The sequence below is a fragment of the Diuraphis noxia genome, unplaced genomic scaffold, assembly GCF_037042655.1.
Source record: "Diuraphis noxia isolate RWA-SAM2 unplaced genomic scaffold, SU_Dnox_SAM2 contig0005, whole genome shotgun sequence".
NCBI lineage: Eukaryota > Metazoa > Arthropoda > Insecta > Hemiptera > Aphididae > Diuraphis > Diuraphis noxia.
Window position 1 is genome coordinate 42,061,611 of NW_028301715.1, and position 21,565 is coordinate 42,083,175.

Genomic DNA, 21,565 nt, shown 5'->3' on the forward strand with positions numbered 1-21,565 from the left:
AACATTTTCAAAATATTTTAAATATTTTAGAGCTATTTATAATCAAACGTTATGATGATTATGACTTTATATATTAGACAAAAAACTGTTGACATTTTTAAATGTAATTATAACGGAAAACTAGTATTTATAATCAATGATAGAACGTAGTCCAATTAAAATTGAGCGCAATTGGTGTTGAGCGTATGCGTATTAACGTAAAATCGCAAGCTTTGGAAGGCTATAACTTCCAAAATAGATAATGGTTTCCGCACAAAAAATTCAAAAAATTTCGAAATCGGCGTTGAAGAACACGTCTTAAAAAAAAAAAATTCGAAATTTGTGAGGGGCGTGGTAAAGTGCATTTGATCCCAAAATTTTATTTTACATTTAAGTGCATATTTTAATGTTAAAAGAATATAGTTATATAAAACCATATTTTTGCATATAAATTGTGTGTCCTATTTCATTTTGCCGTAACCGCTACCGTTACCGATGTGTCGATGTGTGTTCCTTTTACTCAGTTTGCCTCACATGATGGAGCCTTTAGAGAACTTATTATTTAATATTTAGTCAATTCATAGGTAGGTACTGCCATTGCCATAAATATTCAACTGTTCAAGTGATCCATGATTGTTATTTGTATGGCCATATGGGTATTAAACAGTAGGCATTTGTTACCGTGATGTCTAATAATTATTAAAAACGATATTAAGTATAGGCTCGCACTGAATACTATATTAAACATATAATAATAATAGTTGGTGTCTGCGATTAAAATGATTACCATGTGCTTTCTATTTATTATATGAATATGATCAACATTTTATATAGAAATTGTTTTGTGTCTATGATATACATACAGGGTGTTCCGCGATTATTTACTCATTGTGATATCTCCCGAAATAAGGGAGATATCGAAATTCTGTTTACGTAACAAGATTTACAGGGATAAGAACTACAATTATTTCATATTTTAATTTATTTTAATGTTTTGGTAAAAAAGTTGAAAAATTATTTAACACTGTACGTTATCAAACATGTTTGATGCTGCGCCGCGCGCGTGCTCGTTCGTTTGGTCGTACGATTTCAGTGTGCCTAGTTATAAATGTTATAAATTATATATATATTATTATAATCATGCTTTATTTCTTTAAAACTAGAAAAAAATATTAAAATCAGGATATTATTGAATATACAACTTTGAAACTTCAATATTTTCAGAAAAATTAACTCTACAAAATTGCTTTCTTTGGAAATAATAAAAAAAATATTTTTTTTAAATTTTTTACTAAAACATTAAAATAAATTTAAAAGTGAAATAATTGTAGTTTTCATCCCTGTGACAAAATCAGAATTTTGATATCTCCATTATTCCATGAGATATCGCAATGGCTAAATCCTCGCGCGGGACAGTGTATACTCATCACTCATCAGGAAATCATTTCATTTTGTTAGCATGTAGACACAACTACGTAAAATATCTTATTAAAAGTGTTTTCATTGGATTTCTCTTAAATTTTGCTAATGCAAAGTAAAGTAGTTGAATATCTTTTTAAAAATTTTTTTTATTAATAGTACTCCAACATTGAAATTAGTTATCTCTAAAATTGTGGTAGAAATCAGAGAACTTTTCTTCCAGTTTTTTCAGAAACCTATGTGGCAACGTCATGTTGATGACATAGACTTCTTTAAATTATTATTTTCTTAGATCATACACTAATTACTATGTATAGACTTTGATAGAGTATAGAATTTGTCCGTACTATACAAAATGTTGCATATATCAGTGAAGTCACCGAATTAGGTGTTTGATATGCGTACCTACTCGCGATGTAACTTCTTGCATATAATATATCCACGGATAATTTGTTTTCAAATAACCATTTATGTTTTTATTATTGAATTATATTGAATAAATAGTATTATACCTAGTTCCTCATATAATAATATAAAACATAATAATAATCATAACATTAAAAAAATAGTATAATTTTATTCATATTATAAATTATAATAATATGATAATTAATATAATAATCATAGACCTTATACTATCTTATAAAGTCTATGGTAACAATATAAAAATATTAACTTCGAACTAAGACTGTAAGATAAAGAATAATACTGTGATGGTAACCAACGAGGATGCGCACATCGAACACCTTACTTCTAATTCAGGGACTCGTGGCAGATATTAACAATATAATAATAATACGTGGTGGTTGCATCCTTAGTATGTTTCATCTAAGATTATTTTTCTTTCGATAAATGGAGTAGATCATCAATGATAGTATTATGTAAGTCAATAGATCTAGATCAGTATTTAATAATTTCAATCATATAAAGAGTTTAATATCTATATAACTATTATTCAACCATCATGACGGCGTAGTATTTATTTAAATTAAAATGTGCATAACGATTTTCGATTGATTTGGTATATTTTTATAATATTATACAGTAAAATTACAATATAATAAATATATGTATAAAAAAAACTGGAGTTTAGTCCAGTTCTAGTTTTTTAAACGATCCTTCGAGCCCATAGCTTGTTGAATTAAATCGATTATCTTTATCAATTCGCTTGTTCTCGTCTACATGGTTGAATTTATCGTCGTTTTCAAAAAAAATCTTGTATACCTCAAAATTACTCTCTGTTTCTCCTATAAAATATTTAAAAACAAAATTGATTAATTGTATTATTTTACATATATAGCCACACTCACACTTAAATACTGTTAGAAAATAGATGTAAACAATTTTTACAAATCGTTTGTTAGACATAAAAAATGTATAATAGCCAATAGGTACATTTTATAATAATATATGTGTTTACTTTATTAGGTTTGCTGTTTACTAGACCTTGAAATAATTGTTTTGCAATTGATAACTATTTCATAATTTATAGCTACGATACTGTTTATGTTACACATTTTAGTTAAAATGGATTTCAAAGAGTAAGCTTTTTAGACCGTGCATATTTTTTTTGCTTGCATGTTTCATCATATTGCTGTTAATTTTATGTAAGTATGTGACAGTGAGTATATAATAGGTGATGTATATATATAAATATATATATTTATGTTTATACCTTTTCTGGCTTCAAATGAAGGAGCTTTTCCACCCAAATCGCTGGCAAAGTATTCTTTTGGTATAAATTTGTAAACACTGTCCATATCATTTGCTGGGTGTACTGAAATCTGCATTTAAAATTAGTCTTAATAATAATAATTTAATGAACGTACTATTTATCAGTAAACAATCGAGTTTTAGTCACTTTTATAGGACACAGAACTAAGGTTTTGTTATTTGTGTCTCTTGTACCTACGTGATGGAACACCAAGAAAAGATTTTATAAAGATTAACAATAACGTAGTTTATTTTATTATATGAAATCAGAAATACATCGAACTAAATTGGGTATATTAAATTGTTTTTGTATTCCTACATTTTATCATATAAATTCTAAGGAAAATGCTATGAGATAACCCCAAAACTTTTATTTTTTTAGTTTAAGTGTTAAGTATGTAATACCTAAGTGAATCTGTCTCTTGAAATTATAATTGTGGACCTGTTTATAAATTATGATCATATATTTCACCATATTGGAATCAATTTCCAATTATTTTCGACAGTATTAATGGATTATCGGATTTTTTTTATACGATAAACGCGTGGAAACAAACGTTACAATAAATCATAGAATTAAGATTTATTCTAAAAAATTTTCAATTTAATCTTACCATCGAATATAAATGTTTGTACATTAATGGCTTTAAAAACATCATCAATTGGTTAGCCAGTGGTGGAGCGTTTATCAAGTGGACGGCTGTTAAGCGCATTGGCAGAGCTATCTACAAAAATAAAAATTTCAAATCAATCAATTTGGGATGTTATTAAATATTTCAAGCGCTATTCCGAATTGTACAAGAGTATTTAGAATATTGTGTATATACTATAAAGGTTTACCTATAGTACGTATTACGTAGGTAGTTAGGTCATAGTAAGGTTGCACCCAGAATTTAATTTGCTAACAATATGAAGGATAAAATTATTTTAGAGGTTCATAAAATTTTTTATATTTTAGGAGTTGTTTCGACAAGGTTGTATGCTCTTTTTTTAAACCAAAAGCTGTATGTAATGTCATGGCTTTCAATATCAAACGTTATTAATTGCAAGCCACAAAGATTATAATATATGAGGTCTACTAATGTTGTAGCTTAAAGTATTGTTTTTTAAAGAAATAATAAACAGTGTAAGTAATAAGTTACTTACCTATAACTTATAAGGTTAGAAACAACAAGGCACTAATTATTTTAATAATTTAAAATGTAAGTATTCATTAAGTAGGTTATTTTAAATATAAATTTGGTCTACAACAGTTTGGTAAATGGTAATAATCGGTTATATTAACTTAAACATTTGTATAATAATATGAAAATGTTTTAAAGATTTAATTTTTATTATTTATTTACACAAAACCTGTGGAATTAATTTTATGATGCTCTGATTTAAAAACTGCAGGTATCAAGTATAAACTTCGAGGCACTTAGAGCAATGAGCATTCTATTTATTTCTGGGTGAACATAATATATGATACATTTTTATTCGAATTCATATATTATATAATATTGTAATTGTAATTTATATTTACTTGCACGTAGGTCATGCATTTTTTCATTAGAGACAAATTGGTGAGCTTAGTCAAATGACCCATTGAGAATCCAGTCATATCCATCACAAATTTCCATTCCGGCGCCAGTGGATCCTCATCGATGCTTACATCAAACATTGCAAACACAAGTCGTATTGTGTCTAACGCGTTAAAAACGTTAGAGTTGAAGTCTCTTAAACGCGAAAATCCCGCTCGAGAGCCGTCTGGTAGCAACGGCATTTTATGAAAATAACTGCAATCGTGAAAATAGCAGAATTTTTATTTGATTTCTTTTTTTTATTAACGCACGAGCAGATCAGTTTAGTAAGACAACAGTGATTCAAATTCTTACAATAAATTGAAAGTTTTCTGGAGTTCGGTAATATTCCTATTGCTAAATATGTCAGGATTTTGAGTTCTGATAGTATAATATGCGTCAATCATTTTTTTCGTAGTTTCCAGTTTACACCGACAGCAGTTTAAAAATATCACCAATTGCTTGTCTGCATAAATATTAGAACATTACCTAACATTAATTAATATCCAATAATGTACCTAGTTATTTACTAATCATTATCATTAATCCATTAATCAATGTTATTAAAATATTTCTTAAATGTTTTTATTATTATTATTATTAATTTAAGGGCCTAAAAAAAAATTAATTTCAATACTCACTAACACGGTTTTAAATTTATATAAAGGCAAATCTATGAGTTTTGTAAAGGGGGATCTACGATTATTATTATTTCACACATTTATCAGATTTAAAAATGTTAATTAATATAATTTATTAACCCTCTAATATTTTGCCTAGTCACAAGTCACTCATACGATTCCTGAAAACCCACCACGTAGATTAAAAATAAAAATTGGTGCAGAGATCTTATTAATAATTGACGGAAAGAAAATTATTTATATAATATATTATATATATATATATGTAATATGTATATATTTAAGCAAAAGGAAGTGCGGTCACTGGATGGTTTCTTCCCTGCCATATTCATGTTTTTTAAACTATTTTAGTATATATTCTTGTTATTCCTTTGAGTATAGATTATGTTATATATTCTCTAATAATAATAATAATAATAAACAGTAGTGGCCCAATTATCGTAGACGCCCAGTATTTTTGATGTACCTACTCTAGCTAATATATAAAATATGACCTAAGATACTTGAAATTTTCACGGAATATTTATATATACATATGTATATACTATATATATATATATATTTATTTACAATTGTTGATATTAAGATAACTTTTTATTGAATAAGTATTTAATATAGATTCATAATAGCCAACATAAACCACTGAAAAATCAGGGTTACCAAATTCTGTTGAAATTGTATTTGGAACTATAGTTTGTTACGTTGAGTTAAAACATTTTTAGAATACATAAGGAAAAACTTTTAAAATTTAAAATATAGGACATAATTTGTATTCGAAAATTTTTTTTCAAAGTTGATTATAAACCACAATAACTTTTGTATTACGAATTTTAATTTTTATGACATTGAATATTTATTAAATTTCACATGGAACGATTTTCTTATTTTCTAAATGAATAGTTGTATGTAGATACTTGACATTTTCAGCAAATGTTTATTTTACATTGTTATATCAGAGTAATATCCACTTGCCCACCTTTTTAAAAGCTGTTGATTAGAAATAAACTTAATTTATCGGAAATTCGATGATATATTTTAATAAGTCATGTTATTCTTAGATTAGATCTTAAATTTTTAATAGCATGCAATTAACAAGGCAAGTTACTCTTTTAAAAACCAAAATTATCATACAGATAGGTACTATTCACGATTTATTTTCACATTGCTTAAAATTAAAATTCTACGAGGATATCAAATGAAAAATTAGTATACAAATTTTGCTGTAATTTAAAAACTGTTATTTGTATTTTGTTGGCAGATACTTGAAACTTTCCACCACTACGTATATATTATTGTTTACTATATACACTATGAAGTTAGTCTAAAATATTTAAATTAATCTTAATCTATATCGTTTCCGGGAGGTTTATCGGTATAAGCTTATAAGTTAATAACAGCTAGGTACTATTATTATTGTATGAAATAATATTAGTAATAGTTATATATATCTAACATCCAATGGCCCAATGCAACTTGTTTTGGTAACAATTTAGTTAAACTTCCAGTATTATTACAACAAAAATAAATTACTTAGACAATATAAAATATATAAATTAAAATCTCCATAATAATATAGGCTGACGGGTGGTCTCCACCCAGAATCGTGTTTTGTGTAGATTAATCGTTGAATTTAAATTTAACACAGACGTTAAAGTGACATACTCAATACTGTAATCTATATACAGTACACATATATATCTTAAAAACATTAAACAATATGATATTGTAATTGATAAACAAGTTTACCATTCATATCGTTTTATAACACGTCACTCAATAAAAATATAGTATCATTATTATTGTATTATAGTTGATAATAAAAATACATTGCAGTAGGTACCTAAGCTACTCGCTTTCGTAATGTAGTTACGCAAGAGTAAGACGGCTTTTTTGTACATAATTTTAATAAATTTCATAAAATGTTTTGTAACTATATGTAATATAAATCTTAGATTTCGTTTTATTTAAACTTATATTTAATTTTCTCATATAGTTATAATAATATATTATTAAATAATATCTGTCAATAGTATTTAGTTCCTACCTGCCTGTAATAATCAATGCTTAATTTTTGTTCAAAAATAAAACAAGTGGTTAACATCATTTGTCAAATTAAATGCCGAAGCCAGAATTTTATAAATATTCATCAATTAAACGCTATTTATAATTCTAAACTCAATTAAATTCTTACAAGTTACCATAGTACCTGATATTTTTGGTAAATGGGGTTGCTTTGATAACCATTCTTTGATGATATCGACATTGTCAGCGCCGACTTTTGCAATGAGTTCTTCATCCGTATAAACTTCTTGTTTTGATTCAGTAAACATTGTAGTGTTTAAACGACGTGTGTAGAAATGTTCTATTTTACTTTCTATGACCGACTAAATACTTATAAACTTAAATATATTGAGAATTACGTTATTATAAGTAGTGCATAATATATTAATACGATGAATTTGTTAATCTTATCTCTAAGAGTTTTTTCGTTTCTAGTTTCTTTTATAGTGTTTATATAGTATAATGACTAATACTGACTACTGAGAGATTACACATACAATTTATACCGAATAAAATAACTCATAACAATATGAAATATTGAAGTGCATGTTTGTACAATATATAAATAAATATCAAAAGATTTAACTGTTCCTATAGTTAATATAATTATTTGTTATGATGGAAAGTTTAGAAGTGCCAAAGTATAAATTGTAAGTTTTGATTATTCACTATTTTTTTTAACAGATTTTAACCTAAAAAAAGTCAGTAATTGATTATTATCTAGGTACGAATTTAATAAATAAACAAGGTCCATTATAACTTAACATTATTCATTATTCTAAGTGTTGGTATTTATTAATGTTAAGAAATGTGTCTATTATCTATATATTTTATTATGTAGATAGTTTCATTATATATTTACATCTCAAAGAATCTAATTACTGTTCTATTTAGTTTTTAATATTTACTTTAATTTAACTACACACAAACAATTAAATCAACGATTACATTTTAAAATGTCGAAATTTAAATCGTTTTAGATGCTCACAGTTTCAGGAAGTTTAACACGGGCTTATAGAATATAATGTTGTTTAAACCAACTTGGGTTAGATAAATGTACAATATGTGTATAATATGGACCAGAATGAAAGCTATAGTTAAGTACTTAAGATATGCTTATCTTGACATGAAAATTAGTAAAAAATTTAAACTACGAGTACCTAAAGATGAAAACGGTATTATTAATAAGTATATTAGGTTTGTAGTTATTAAGGTGTAACATTAATTAATTAAAATAGAATTTATTTCTATATATATTTCAGATAATATAAGACCAGATACTATTAATAGTACGTAATTTCAATATGTAAATTATGTACCTATTACTACGTCATAAGCGCCAATTTGAATTTTCGTTTTGATATCTTTTTTTTTAGATATTTTCAATGAAAAACCACTTATCATATTTTTAATAGTATGATTTATTCAATTTTTTTTAATATTAATAGACTTATTTATTGTACATTTTCTGAATTCGTAGGACTTTTTAGAGATTATATGATTTGGACTTTTGAAAATTTAGCTATGAGTTCTGTATATAATATTATGATAACGTTATATGTAATTTCAATTTTCTGAACAGTGTATAAAAATAATATTATCTTTATTACAGACATAATACAATTAGAATTATCATAATTAACTTGACAGTTGAGTAAAATCAGATGATGTATAACTTATCGGTTTTGGGGGTGGATTCCTATTATCTATGTGAGAGACTAATAATAATAATAATATATGGATTCAAGCTGTGCATGGTACTAACTATTAAAACATGTAATATTTCATTCTAATTCAGTTTAATTAGTGGTAAAGCTTTGAACAAATATCACATATTTTGAGGTTTAACTGTGTAACATGTTATTAATTTAGCTTTATGTTAGTCAATTCCTATTTTATTTAATATCAGGCATTCATCAAAATGAAAAAGAATGGCAATTGTTCATTATTTATTTTACTATTAATGTTATTTAATACTGTGAACGGATTATATAGTAATCAGTAAGTACCTATATAAACTCTTTGTTTTAATAATATAGTTATATTATATAATATTAAACAACGACTACTTCATTAAGATTTAATAAGCAATTGAAATAAAAAAAATTATTGTACATTAGTTAATTATTATTTTGAAACAATACAACTTTAGGCCACGATTTCGGTCTGATAATGGCCATTTATACATTGAAAGTGCTACGGACCACAATATTTCATTAAATACAAAAGGCCAGGGATATATAAATGTGAATAATGAAAACTTACTCAAAGTTGTCGGAATGGTATTAAAATTTATTACCAATATTAAAATTTAGATTATATTTATTGGATAGCTTTTTTTACCTAAATATTGATTAGGCTAAAGAAGCTTGGGATGTAGTTGAGTCGTTTCGGTTAAATGATTTACCTGCATTTGCGGATTTGATAAAAAATATAGTACCAATAATCGAAGGTCCTAAGGGATTAACTAGTCGGGTCACTGCGCTGGAAATGCAAATTTTGAATGGAACATCGTTAACATTGGCTACCAATAAGAGAGTAAGACAATTTTATAATGATATGTTTGTTAAATTATAAATATAATACAGTATAATTGTATTTATATAGAAAGGTGATACAACTTTGAATGGAGCAAGACTTGGAATTAGAGTGAGTTCTTAAATAGAATTTGATTTGTAAACAATTTAAATAATCTCTATGTGATTTTTATTTTTTAGCTTACTAATTTGGAAAAAAAAGTTAACAATCTCATAAACCTTTTATCAATAAGTGAATGCTTGAGTAATCCTTGTCAAAATGGTGGTTCGTGTATAGATTTGTACAACGGATTTCAATGTAATTGTCCACACAATTGGCAGGTTAGTGTCTATATGTAAAAAAATAACATTAGTTTAGTATGATAATATAAAATATGTATTTTCAATATAAATAAATTAGGACAAGAGTTTTAATGTTATAACTAATAATAAAGCTAGAATACGTAAATATATATGTGGTCAGTTCTGCCAAAACACGTAGAGGTTAAAAAAATGAAATATTTTACAAAATTTTTTTATTCAACATTATAAATTTATAAAATTTGAATCGTATATAAAATTTAAGTACTGAATAGAAAAATTAATGAACAAACTAAAGCAATTAGTCACTAAAATAAATTAGTTTTTATAACAGGCATATAATGGCTGTATCAAAAATCGTTTAATTATTTGATTTTTATTTACTACGACGATTTCTAATACGATTTCCGACAGATTAAACATACGAGTTTTTCCCGTAAAATAATTTTGACTTTCAATGTGGCTGTGTATAGGTAAATATAAAAATACGAAATAATTAGTAGGTAAACGAAATATGTACTTATATTCCAAAAATATTTAAAAATATGCATCTACTTAAAAATATACAAAAATACGTAATATTGAATATTTACGTATTATTTGAATTCAGTTGTTATAAAATGTGCTAAATTTTAATTTAGGGGGTCCCACTCTGGTCTCTTTATCAGACACTAAAAATACATAACTATTCATCTGGTCCATCTGAATATTTAGATCGTTGAATAAAGCGTAAAGAGTTGGCAGCGCCAAATATGCAAACAAATACATTTGGGGGCCCTATAGTTATAACTGAACTGGTTCCTGCGTGCGCCACTGTAAATATCTGTATACACAGGTAGGTACATTGAAAAACAAAAAAAATCTGGTAAGTCGTGGATGTCGCTCTGCTGTACAGTAGGTTACAAGTGGGTTATTGTAATGGATGGAATTAAATTTGAATCCAATGATATTATATCATTGTATACGAAAAATGATTCGGAGCAAAGACGGTTTATCTGTCTAGGATATATTATAGATTATTAAATTGTTCAAATCTTAGATTTAAAAAGAAAGTTTTCTAGTTTAAAATAATTTGCGAATTTTCGTGATTTTTACATATGTTGTCGAAATTCAAAGAACGCTTGTAAAAAAAATTTTGCCAATATATTTCTTTTATTTTTCACCTGCTATTGTGAAAATATGTTAGGAGCCTTATATAAAATTTTAAATTCTTAGATATAAAAGGGAAATTTTTTATGAATTTCCAGCATAAAATAATTTACGAATTTTCATGATTTTTACGTATGTTGTCAAAATTCAAAATTTGAATGCTTGTAAATAAAAATTGTGACTTTATTTTTCTTTTATTTTGCAACTGCTATTGTAAAAATATATTATGAGCTTTGTATTAAATTTTCAAATCTTAGATATAAAAGGAAAATTTTTTATGAATTTCTAGCATAAAATAATTTACAAATTTTCGTGATTTTTACATAATATGTTGTCAAAATTCACTTTGAATGCTTATAAAAAAAATTGTGACTATGTATTTCTTTTATATTTCAACTGCTATTGTAAAAATATGTTAGGAGCCTTGTATTATATTTTCAAATCTTAGATTTAAAAAGAAAATTTTTATGAATTTCTAGCTTAAAATAATTTGTGAATTTTTGTGATTTTTACGTATTTTGTCAAAATTCAAACTTTGAACGCTTATAAAAAAAAAATTGTGACAATGAATTTCTTTTATTTTTCAACTGATATTGCAACAATATGTTAAAAGCCTTGTATTAAATTTTCAAGCTTTTCTGCTTAACAAATAAATTTTTATCGATATTAATTAAAATAAACTAATAATGATCGAAAATTTCAAACGCCTATGAATAGTTTAACTTAAATCGAAATTTTTTGAAAATTTCATGGTGGATAGAATATACTTATATAAACATTCGGTGAAAATTTCATGTATCTATGGTCATTCGTTTTAATGTTACATCAAAAACCAAAATCGATTTTGTCAAAAAATGAGTGTGCGTAAAATTTTCCGTTTTTTCTTTAATTTTTAGTTTGTTTTTCTCGATTATTTAGAAAAGTATTAAGAATTTTTTACTTTTGACCCCCCAAAGTACCAACTAGATTCACTTTCTGATCGAACGAGGTACTGAAGTCAAAAATCGAAGCATTTTTACTGCCCCAAAACGTGATGACAGACACACAAAAAAAAACTACACACATCATGGTAATAAAATCAATACATTCATCGCTCCGCTCAAAATCTAAAATAATAGTTTTCATTATTTTTCTATAAAATCACATATCACGTTATGAATTGTGCCCATTTGTAGATTTAGTTTACCAAACGGGCATCGCCCGTTTCCGCCAAAATTTATTTTTGTGAAAAGACGTTTCCGTCAATTTGGGAACCATGTACAAATATTATATATTCTTATCATATAAAAATATTTTTATTATTATAAATTATAAATTATGATAATACAAGTAGATAATAATAATACATTATATTTAACTATTTCAAATTATAATACAAGTATAGGTCAAATATAGTCTTATATAGTTTTGAAAAAACATATCGTTATTTTTAAATAATTAAAAATGCCACGAAAATTATTAACAAATTCCATTTTGAAAATCGTATTAACTGTTGTTAAACTGATGACAAACAGAACAGATACTGAATTAGAATATAAGAATTTAACATTAGTCAGATAATTATTGTGTGCAAATTATAAATAAACTATGATACAGTAATACAGTATAATGTACTTCCTTCTGTTATCGACGATTATCAACAATTATCGAAGATTATCGCTGTATATTATATTATATATTATAATGTTGTACCTATTTGCAATTTCACAATTATTTTCAAATGTCATTGCTATTACACAATACACGTGAAGTTGGCGAGTTGGCCCACCCACTTTAGAGTAGCGACTTAAAATCTTCACCAATATTTTGCGAGTTATTTGCGAGAATTTGCGAGTTCACTTTTAGAATTTGTGAGTTAGCCGTTTATGATCAGCAAGCAAAATAAAAATGGGTGGGCCAACTTCACGCACGTTGCTATTGCCTACATTATACATTACTATTTTATTTTATATATATACCACAACATATATTGCTTAAAAATTAAGACCATTGGTTTCCAAACTTTTTTATTGCGGAAATGTCTTTTGGCGGAAACGGGAATCGTACCTTTTTCGTTTTTGGCGGAAAAGGGCTATGGCGGAAACGGCCAATATTATTTTAGTGGAAACGGGTAACTCCCTGCCAAACAATAAAGGAAGGGGAGTTCAAAGACCATGAACCCACTTCTTCCGCTTGAAATGACCGTGCATTTGCATGATATATTATGTATCCTTACCCATCACTGACCATAAATATAAATATAGTATGTAATATGTATATTGTATCTACATAAATGTACATGTTATTTATTACTAGGTACCTAATTGTTCTAATTGGTTATTTTTTCAACAATCATACGCCGCTATGGATATCGTATTGTAAATCCTTGAAAAAATATTTAAAACACACGTGATGGCTAATAAATATTTTATACACGTTGTAGGGTAGATTGTGTGAACTGGACGTAGACGAATGTGTGCGTTTCATTCACACAGGCTTAGGATGTCAAAATGGAGCGGAATGCAAGAACACGCCGGGAAGTTACGAGTGTGTATGCGCGGCGAACTGGTTCGGTTTGCACTGTACGAAAAGAAAGAACGATTGCAACGCGGCAATGTCGTCGGAGCTCTGCGGTAACGGCGTGTGCATCAATCAACCGTCGGCGATCGGTTACACTTGCATTTGCGAGCAGGTCAGTGCCACACCTTCGCTCAAACGGACAATAATTGTTCGAGATTTTGTTCATTCTATCTTATGTAATTTTGTATTTTAATAAAGGGTTGGACTACCATGGACGGAGGACAAAATCCGGCTTGTACAAAAGACGTGGACGAATGCAAAGAAAACAAGCACGCGTGCTCAGTAAACCCACCGGTCGAGTGCAGGAACACCAGAGGGTCGTTTACTTGCGGAAACTGTCCCGCAGGTGATTACACTTTAGTCCTTATGTTTACACAAAGACATAGGTACCTATATATATATATAGGGTAAACATACATGTACGATGTACAGTTTACAAATATACAATATAGGTGCATAATACTATTGCAAAAATCACATTTCATAACGTCATCATGATCTGTGCATGTTTCATTAGGTTACGAGGGAGATGGATTCGTGTGCACAGACATCAACGAGTGTCTAATAAATAACGGCGGCTGCAGTTTGAATCCCAGAGTTCAATGCGTTAACAATAGAGTATGTGCGAATTTTGTTTATACTAAATGTTTAAGTTGATCAAAAATTATGAGTTACATGCAGTTCAAGTTAAACACTTTGTTCTTTTTAATATTTGTGTTACTGTTAATTTTATTTTCAACTCGACAAAAACCTCAATTAAACCTTCTTTATATGATATTATTCTAATTTAATGTGTTAATTATTACGCATATTAAAGATTATTGATTATTTCATGTTTGCTATTTTATATTGAAAATTATAATGGGGTGACAATTAATAATCTCAAGTTTTTGTCAGGAAATTGAATTTAATAATATAAAAAAAATTATACATTTTTGTTTCTCTTCAAGGGTTCTTTCAAATGTAAACCGTGTCCAGCTGGTTATAGCGGTGATGGTTTTAACTGTGTTTACATATCCGGAGGAGTCTGTGCGATTGATAACGGAGGATGTCATCCAAATGCTGATTGCACTGGTAAAAAAGATTGAAACGGTATTTGATTTTTTATGTCATATAAAATATTGTGTTATTTTTCTTAGTTTATGCTGAAACAACCATTCAGTGTACATGTCGGCAGGGGTATACTGGTAATGGAGTCGGAATTAATGGATGCATTAAAAACAATAAAACAGCAATAGAACCTTGTACGAATAATCCTTGTGGTTCCCATGGTGAATGCCTTTTGAGTTCAAATAATAGTTTTTTGTGTCTTTGTGATACGGGTTATACAGGTAATATTTTGCTGACAAAAAATGATTGAGTTTAAGTATGATTATTTCGAGATGAGTTAAATTAATTCTAGGACGAACATGTAATATTCGTGCGGAAAATCCATGCTTATCAAATCCATGCCAAAATAATGGACAATGTCTTCCCGAACTAGAACCCGGTGAATTTACTTGTATCTGTACTGATGGATATTTTGGAATATTTTGTGAATCATTTGTAGAAAGTAAGTATATTTATAAGAACACGTGCTGTATAATAAAAAAACATTATGTGTTCAAACATTTTTTAATATTAAGATATATTTAAGGTTGTGGTGGTTATTTTGACACCTTCAATGGAACAATTAAGTTTCCCGATTCAAATACTTCATTAACGTATCAGAGTAACACGAATTGTGCGTGGACGATCGATGTAAATTCGTCCTTTGTTATAAATATGTCTTTTGTTTGGATTGATATTGAAAAAACAAATACTTGTTCATTCGACTATGTTGAGGTATAAATGATTTATTTATTCTTATATTTTTTATTATACTTTTGAGTTGTTTTAGATTGTAAATAGTGACGATGTGGACGGAAAGGTGTTGGGCAAATTTTGTGGAAATTCTTTACCTTTAAACAATAGCATCATTTCGGATTCTTATTCAGTTATTGTACATTTTCGATCTGATGGATCCAAAAATTTTCGAGGTTTCCAGTTAAATTACACAACAATACAACCAGGTAACATTTAATTTTGTTATATTTAAACATATTATTTTAACTTAATTAAAAATATCATATTGGTTTTCTTAGACTGTGGTGGTACATTAAATATTGATTCACACGGAACATTGTCTTCTCCTGGTTCCCCAGGAAAATATCCACCAAATCGTGATTGCTATTGGACATTGAACGCCATTCCAGGAAAAAGAATTCAATTAAATTTCTTTTCATTAAGATTTGAGCGACATATAAATTGTAGTTATGATTATTTAGAGGTAACACATTAATACAGGCAATATTCACTGTTAAAACCATAATAAATATTTAACTATTAAATTATAAATGTAGATTAGAGATGGGTTTACTCAGCACAGTCCAATGTTGGCTAAATTATGTAATACTACTTTCAATGGTTTACCTCCTCCAATATTGACTTCAGGTCCACATTTAAGTTTGCACTTCCATTCCGATGCTTCTGGCCAAGACTATGGGTTTCAACTGACGTACAGCGTAATTGAAGGTATTTAATATTTCCATATACCTATATCTCTATCATTATTTTGATATTATTAAGCAATTCGATTTAAATTTATATTTATATTTTTAATTAGGAGTACCAGGATGTGGTGGTATTCATACAAGCCCGTCTGGAATTATATCTTCACCAGTAGATTTAACAAGTGATAATAATAATTATATGGACAATTTAAATTGTGAGTGGCATATACGAATGCCTTTGAGACAGAAACTAAAACTTGCATTCGTAAAGAAGTTTGGTATCGAACAAACAACAAATTGTTCAACAGATTTTTTGGAAGTATGTGTTATTTATGGTATTGGCATAAAATATTGCAAAAATAATACTATCAGTACTTATATCAAAAATGTATATTTTTTAACAACTTGTAATAGATTTATGATGGACCTAATATTAAATCACCATTAATTGGTCGTTATTGTGGTTCAACAAGGTTTGATCAACCAATAATCACGAACAGTAATGAAGTCACTATTATTTTCAAAACTGATTTTGCATCTACAGCTGAAGGATTTACAATAAAATATGAAACATGTATGTATAACTATTAAATACATTTGTTTAAATGGTTATTTTTTTTTATCTATAGGATTTGCGATTAAAAATATTTATTTTTATCATAATATTACCATTTTTATCTATTAAAATCAATATTTAATAAATGATTACATTTTTTTAAGTAATTGGTAATAGTTTATATACTTAGTCACTTAGATAGGCATAAAGATATTTTTTAAATATATTTTTTTAAATTTTATTAACTTAAAAATATGATATTATGTATATTTTTTTTAGTGTGTGGTGGAACGTTTACAGACAGTAAAGGTATTATTGAATCACCATTCTATCCAAATCCTTATCCAAAAAATAAAATATGTGAGTATCTTATCGCACAACCAGTTGGAAAAGCAATTCGATTAACATTTTTGGATATGGAAATTGAAGATCTATCTTATCCAAAATGCCTTTATGATTCATTAGAGGTAATTTGATTTTTTAAATATTTTATATACATCCAGAGCTGCAATAAATATAATTGATTTTTAATAGTTATATTATTGTATAGTTCATGTTATGTTAAATATATAACATTTTATATTTCATTATACTGTAAATCAATAAAGTTTGATAGTATCTTTATAAATATGTTAACCAGATTTAATTTTTGATTTATATCTTTCTCAAAAAAATTAAGTTGAATAAAAATTAGATAAAAATACTTTTATTGAATAACTATTAAGAATAAAATTAACTTAATTAAAATATATTATAACTAGCTTTTTTTGGTGGTATCGACGATGCTGAAGATACGGATTGTGGATAAATTTGACAGCACAACAATATACACAATGTTTACAATGAAAATTCAGTTTAAAATATTCTAAGGTAGTCGTAGACAACTTTCCATAGCGTAAAAGAGTGTGTAGATTCTAGACAACCTGAGAATGTAAAATTATTATTTTTGATTAACAACAACTACATGGGGGTAGATAGGATTTTCCATATCCCCTTATATTATAACCAGCTGTATAAACTCAGTATGCCTGAAAAAAAATTAAAAAACATATAACGATTATTGATTATTGTGTAGCTCGGTTCACCGTTAAATTGACATGGGTTTATTTCACTTTATGAAATAATTTGGCAGATATGGGTATGGATATAATCTAGGTGTGGTGAATTGGATATAACACAGTATATTTTCAAACGTAGTTAAAACTCCTCTTTCAACTTTCTTGATGTCTCTAAGAATAATATCCAGCTGAAACTTTCATTAAAATTGGTCGAGTAGTTTTTGTGTCTATAGGTAATACCGATGCCCAAATCTTCGGTCATCAAAGTGACCTACCGCCTATGGTTTACATAACCATATTAACAATTAATGTTTCAAAAAAAAATTAAACTATATTTGTATTGCACGTACACAATAAGTACGTGCAATATAGTAATAAAATATTAAATTTAAAATTTAAAATGAATGACTCTCATGAAGAATACATGCTGAAGAAAAAAGATTGAGTGCCAATAGTTTATAAGCTACAGGCATAAATACATAAATTGATTTTTGTTGTACATAATAATAAATAATGAAACAATAAATGAAACATTAAAAACTTAAGAACGTATTTAAAAAAAACTAAATGTAGATACTTCTTATAAAAAATTATATTACCTATGTGCTTTATATTTTTGATCATCTTATATCAAGAAATAAATTAACATTTTCGGTATTTTGGAATAATTATTTATTAACATTTATTCTAAGAATTAAAATTATTTCTGATTTCTATATTTTATAACTTTTGTAAACTAAAATAATAATAAGTTTAGAAATTTATTTTAAATAAAATATTATATGTAATTTATAACCATTTCAGATCAGGGACGGAGACAACGAGAATTCAACTAAAATTGCACTGTTATGTGGAAATATTGAAAAACTTCCTAAACTCCCTTACATATCAACACATAATTATATGTGGTTAAAATTTTCTACTGATCATTCTAATTCCAATAAAGGATTTCGAGCAAACTATTCAACCATTGATATAGGTAAACAATATAATAACCTATTGAGTTTAATTTCTAAGAATAATAATTATGATTTCTTATTTATTTTTAATTTTTTAGCATGTGGTGGTATTTTGAAGGAGCCATCTGGTATCATACAATCGTCAAAACATTCAGAGCAATATTTACACAATCAGATGTGTAAATGGATTATATCTGTGAATGAATCTAGTCAAATACAAATAACTTGGCTAACATTTTCCTTAGAAAATCAACACGCTTGTAACAATGATTATGTTGAAATTTATGATAATAGTAATTCAGGAAATTCATCAAAAATTGCTAGGTAATTATATTATTTAATAGAAATATAACCTCAATTAATTAAACAATTACTTAGGTTATATCAATTATATTAAATTTAATATTCAAAATAATAGATAAATTTATTTAATATACTCGAGGTACAATTTGTTAGTTCTCAGTTGAATTAAATTTGCGCATTTGTATAGCAAAAAATGCCATAAGACAAATAAAATTTGTAAATCAAGAATATTTATTAATTTTTCAGATATTGTGGAACTAAGGTTCCACCTGTATTGACTTCGTTGGGTAATCGACTAACAATTATTTTTAAAACTGATCATTCGGTGGCATCAGATGGATTTATGCTTAATTACATTTCACTTAATAAAGCACAAGGTATGTATGCTATTAAAGTTCTTAATTTATTTCTCATCTAAATAATGGTTTATATTAATATAGCATGTGGTGGAAACTTCTTCACCCAAGAAGGTTTTATTAAATCACCAAATTTTCCAAATGATTACCCGAAACTAAAAGATTGTGCATGGATCATAAATGTACCAGTAACTAATCAGATTGAATTAAACGTAACTAGTTTTCTGCTTGAGGAAAGTATAGACTGTCGTTTTGATTTTGTTGAAATCCGGTATGTAAAATTTAAGATAGTTGAATTTAAGTATGAATATTATTGATAGTAATTTATTTGTATAGAAATGGAGCATTTTCTACATCGCCTTTAATTGGTAGATATTGTGGATCTAAAATTCTTCCAATAATATCTTCAATTGGAAATTCACTTTTTATAAGATTTGTATCTGATGGGTCTAGGGGACGTAAAGGTTTTTTTATGCAATGGTATACAACTGCCAAAGGTACAGTGTTTAATAAAATAAAAATACATACATAATCTATAATTTAACATAAATATTAAAAGGTTGTGGTGGAATATTGAATTCTGGTGTTGGACATATCGTATCTCCTAATTATCCATTACCAATACAAGAGCCATTAGAATGCTATTATAAGATAGCTGTGGCACAAGGAAGTCAAATCAAACTTACTATATTAGATATTGAGTTAATGACAGATCATTTTTCTGGAGGGCAATGTAAAGATAATTTTCTTGAAGTACGTATAGGTTATACATTTATGTTTATAATTTTTTTCTTCAAATTTACAGATTTATTAAGTGTTATTTTTTTTGTGTCAAACCCGAAGTTTAAAAAAATATATTCAGAGTATATGAATTATTAGTGAATTTATTTCATAAATGAGTGTTCTCTAATTTATTTTTATAAAATTTACAAGATCACATTAAATTAATATTTTTTACAGTTTTATGATGGCGGTAATAGTGCAAGTAAAATGTTAGGAACATTTTGTTCAGATACTCAATCATCTACATCTTTGCATTCATCTTCAAACCAGATGTACATTAAATTTAGAAATAGTGGTTTTTCCAAAGGGAGAGGCTTTTCATTAACATATTCTACAGGTTAGTACATTAAAAAATTATATAAAATATCTTGGGATGTATTATATCTAAATGCTTTTTGCTAGATTGTAATGTAACTATAAAAGGACATCAAGGTGCAATTGAAATGGCACATCAAGAAAATCTTAGAACGGATAAATGTGAATGGACAATTGTTGCGCCAAAAGGTAGCAAAGTTAATATGACATTTACTTCATTAAAAATGTTGCAAAAGCGTAGTTCATATTTTTCGTTTACAATGCATAGTATGGCAGTTAATAGCAGACGTAATACCTCTCAATTAACTGTGAGCATGATTTTATATTTATAAAATATACACAAATGCTTAATAATAATTCATACATTTTGATTTAAATTTTTAGATATCCGAAGGTTCAAATATAAATGAAATAAATACAGTTTTGTGGACTCATAGTTCTTCGGAATATAATCAATCTATAATCGCTTCAACTAAAAATATTGTTAAAGTGGATTATAATTTTCGAAACAGATTATTCTTTATGGAAAGATTTGATAGTTTCCGTTTGGAATGGATAGTAGATGGTTGCGGGGGAATATTGGATCATCCAGAAGGTGAATTTACATCACCCGGATATCCTTCATTTTATCCTCCCAGTACAACTTGTGAATGGAATATTGTCGCTGATTATGGAAATACCATAGAGATAAATATAGAAGATTTTTGGTTTGAATCTTCAAAATCTTGTATATCTGATGCATTAGTAGTATGTATTAGCATGTTTAAATAAATATTATATTTTA

At 27.1% G+C, this 21,565-nt stretch overlaps 2 protein-coding genes across 2 annotated transcripts in view; one reads left to right on the forward strand and one right to left on the reverse strand.

The window, feature by feature from the left end:
- Positions 1-2,404: 2,404 nt before the first annotated feature.
- LOC107166259 (alpha-tocopherol transfer protein-like) lies at positions 2,405-7,714 on the reverse strand. Its single transcript, XM_089229131.1, has 6 exons — positions 7,521-7,714; positions 4,989-5,139; positions 4,637-4,889; positions 3,726-3,836; positions 3,074-3,182; positions 2,405-2,645 (listed from the first exon to the last, which is right to left on the reverse strand). Exons 1-6 carry the CDS (start codon positions 7,642-7,644, stop codon positions 2,488-2,490), a joined length of 906 nt encoding a protein of 301 aa, XP_089085257.1. The 5' UTR covers positions 7,645-7,714; the 3' UTR covers positions 2,405-2,487.
- Positions 7,715-9,181: 1,467 nt separating this feature from the next.
- The window catches only part of Cubn (Cubilin), a 31,380-nt gene continuing 18,996 nt past the window's right edge, over positions 9,182-21,565 (forward strand). The window contains exons 1-27 of the mRNA XM_089228628.1: positions 9,182-9,376; positions 9,528-9,657; positions 9,734-9,913; positions 9,983-10,024; positions 10,093-10,233; positions 13,784-14,032; positions 14,119-14,266; positions 14,438-14,538; positions 14,871-14,994; positions 15,060-15,251; positions 15,323-15,472; positions 15,557-15,744; positions 15,800-15,971; positions 16,044-16,228; positions 16,302-16,473; positions 16,565-16,770; positions 16,866-17,025; positions 17,287-17,474; positions 18,870-19,044; positions 19,123-19,348; positions 19,574-19,704; positions 19,768-19,954; positions 20,020-20,180; positions 20,243-20,436; positions 20,644-20,803; positions 20,869-21,089; positions 21,166-21,528. Of these exons, the coding sequence (XP_089084754.1) occupies positions 9,297-9,376; positions 9,528-9,657; positions 9,734-9,913; positions 9,983-10,024; positions 10,093-10,233; positions 13,784-14,032; positions 14,119-14,266; positions 14,438-14,538; positions 14,871-14,994; positions 15,060-15,251; positions 15,323-15,472; positions 15,557-15,744; positions 15,800-15,971; positions 16,044-16,228; positions 16,302-16,473; positions 16,565-16,770; positions 16,866-17,025; positions 17,287-17,474; positions 18,870-19,044; positions 19,123-19,348; positions 19,574-19,704; positions 19,768-19,954; positions 20,020-20,180; positions 20,243-20,436; positions 20,644-20,803; positions 20,869-21,089; positions 21,166-21,528 (4,626 nt within the window). The 5' untranslated portion in view covers positions 9,182-9,296. The remainder of the gene's footprint in view (positions 9,377-9,527; positions 9,658-9,733; positions 9,914-9,982; positions 10,025-10,092; positions 10,234-13,783; positions 14,033-14,118; positions 14,267-14,437; positions 14,539-14,870; positions 14,995-15,059; positions 15,252-15,322; positions 15,473-15,556; positions 15,745-15,799; positions 15,972-16,043; positions 16,229-16,301; positions 16,474-16,564; positions 16,771-16,865; positions 17,026-17,286; positions 17,475-18,869; positions 19,045-19,122; positions 19,349-19,573; positions 19,705-19,767; positions 19,955-20,019; positions 20,181-20,242; positions 20,437-20,643; positions 20,804-20,868; positions 21,090-21,165; positions 21,529-21,565) is intronic.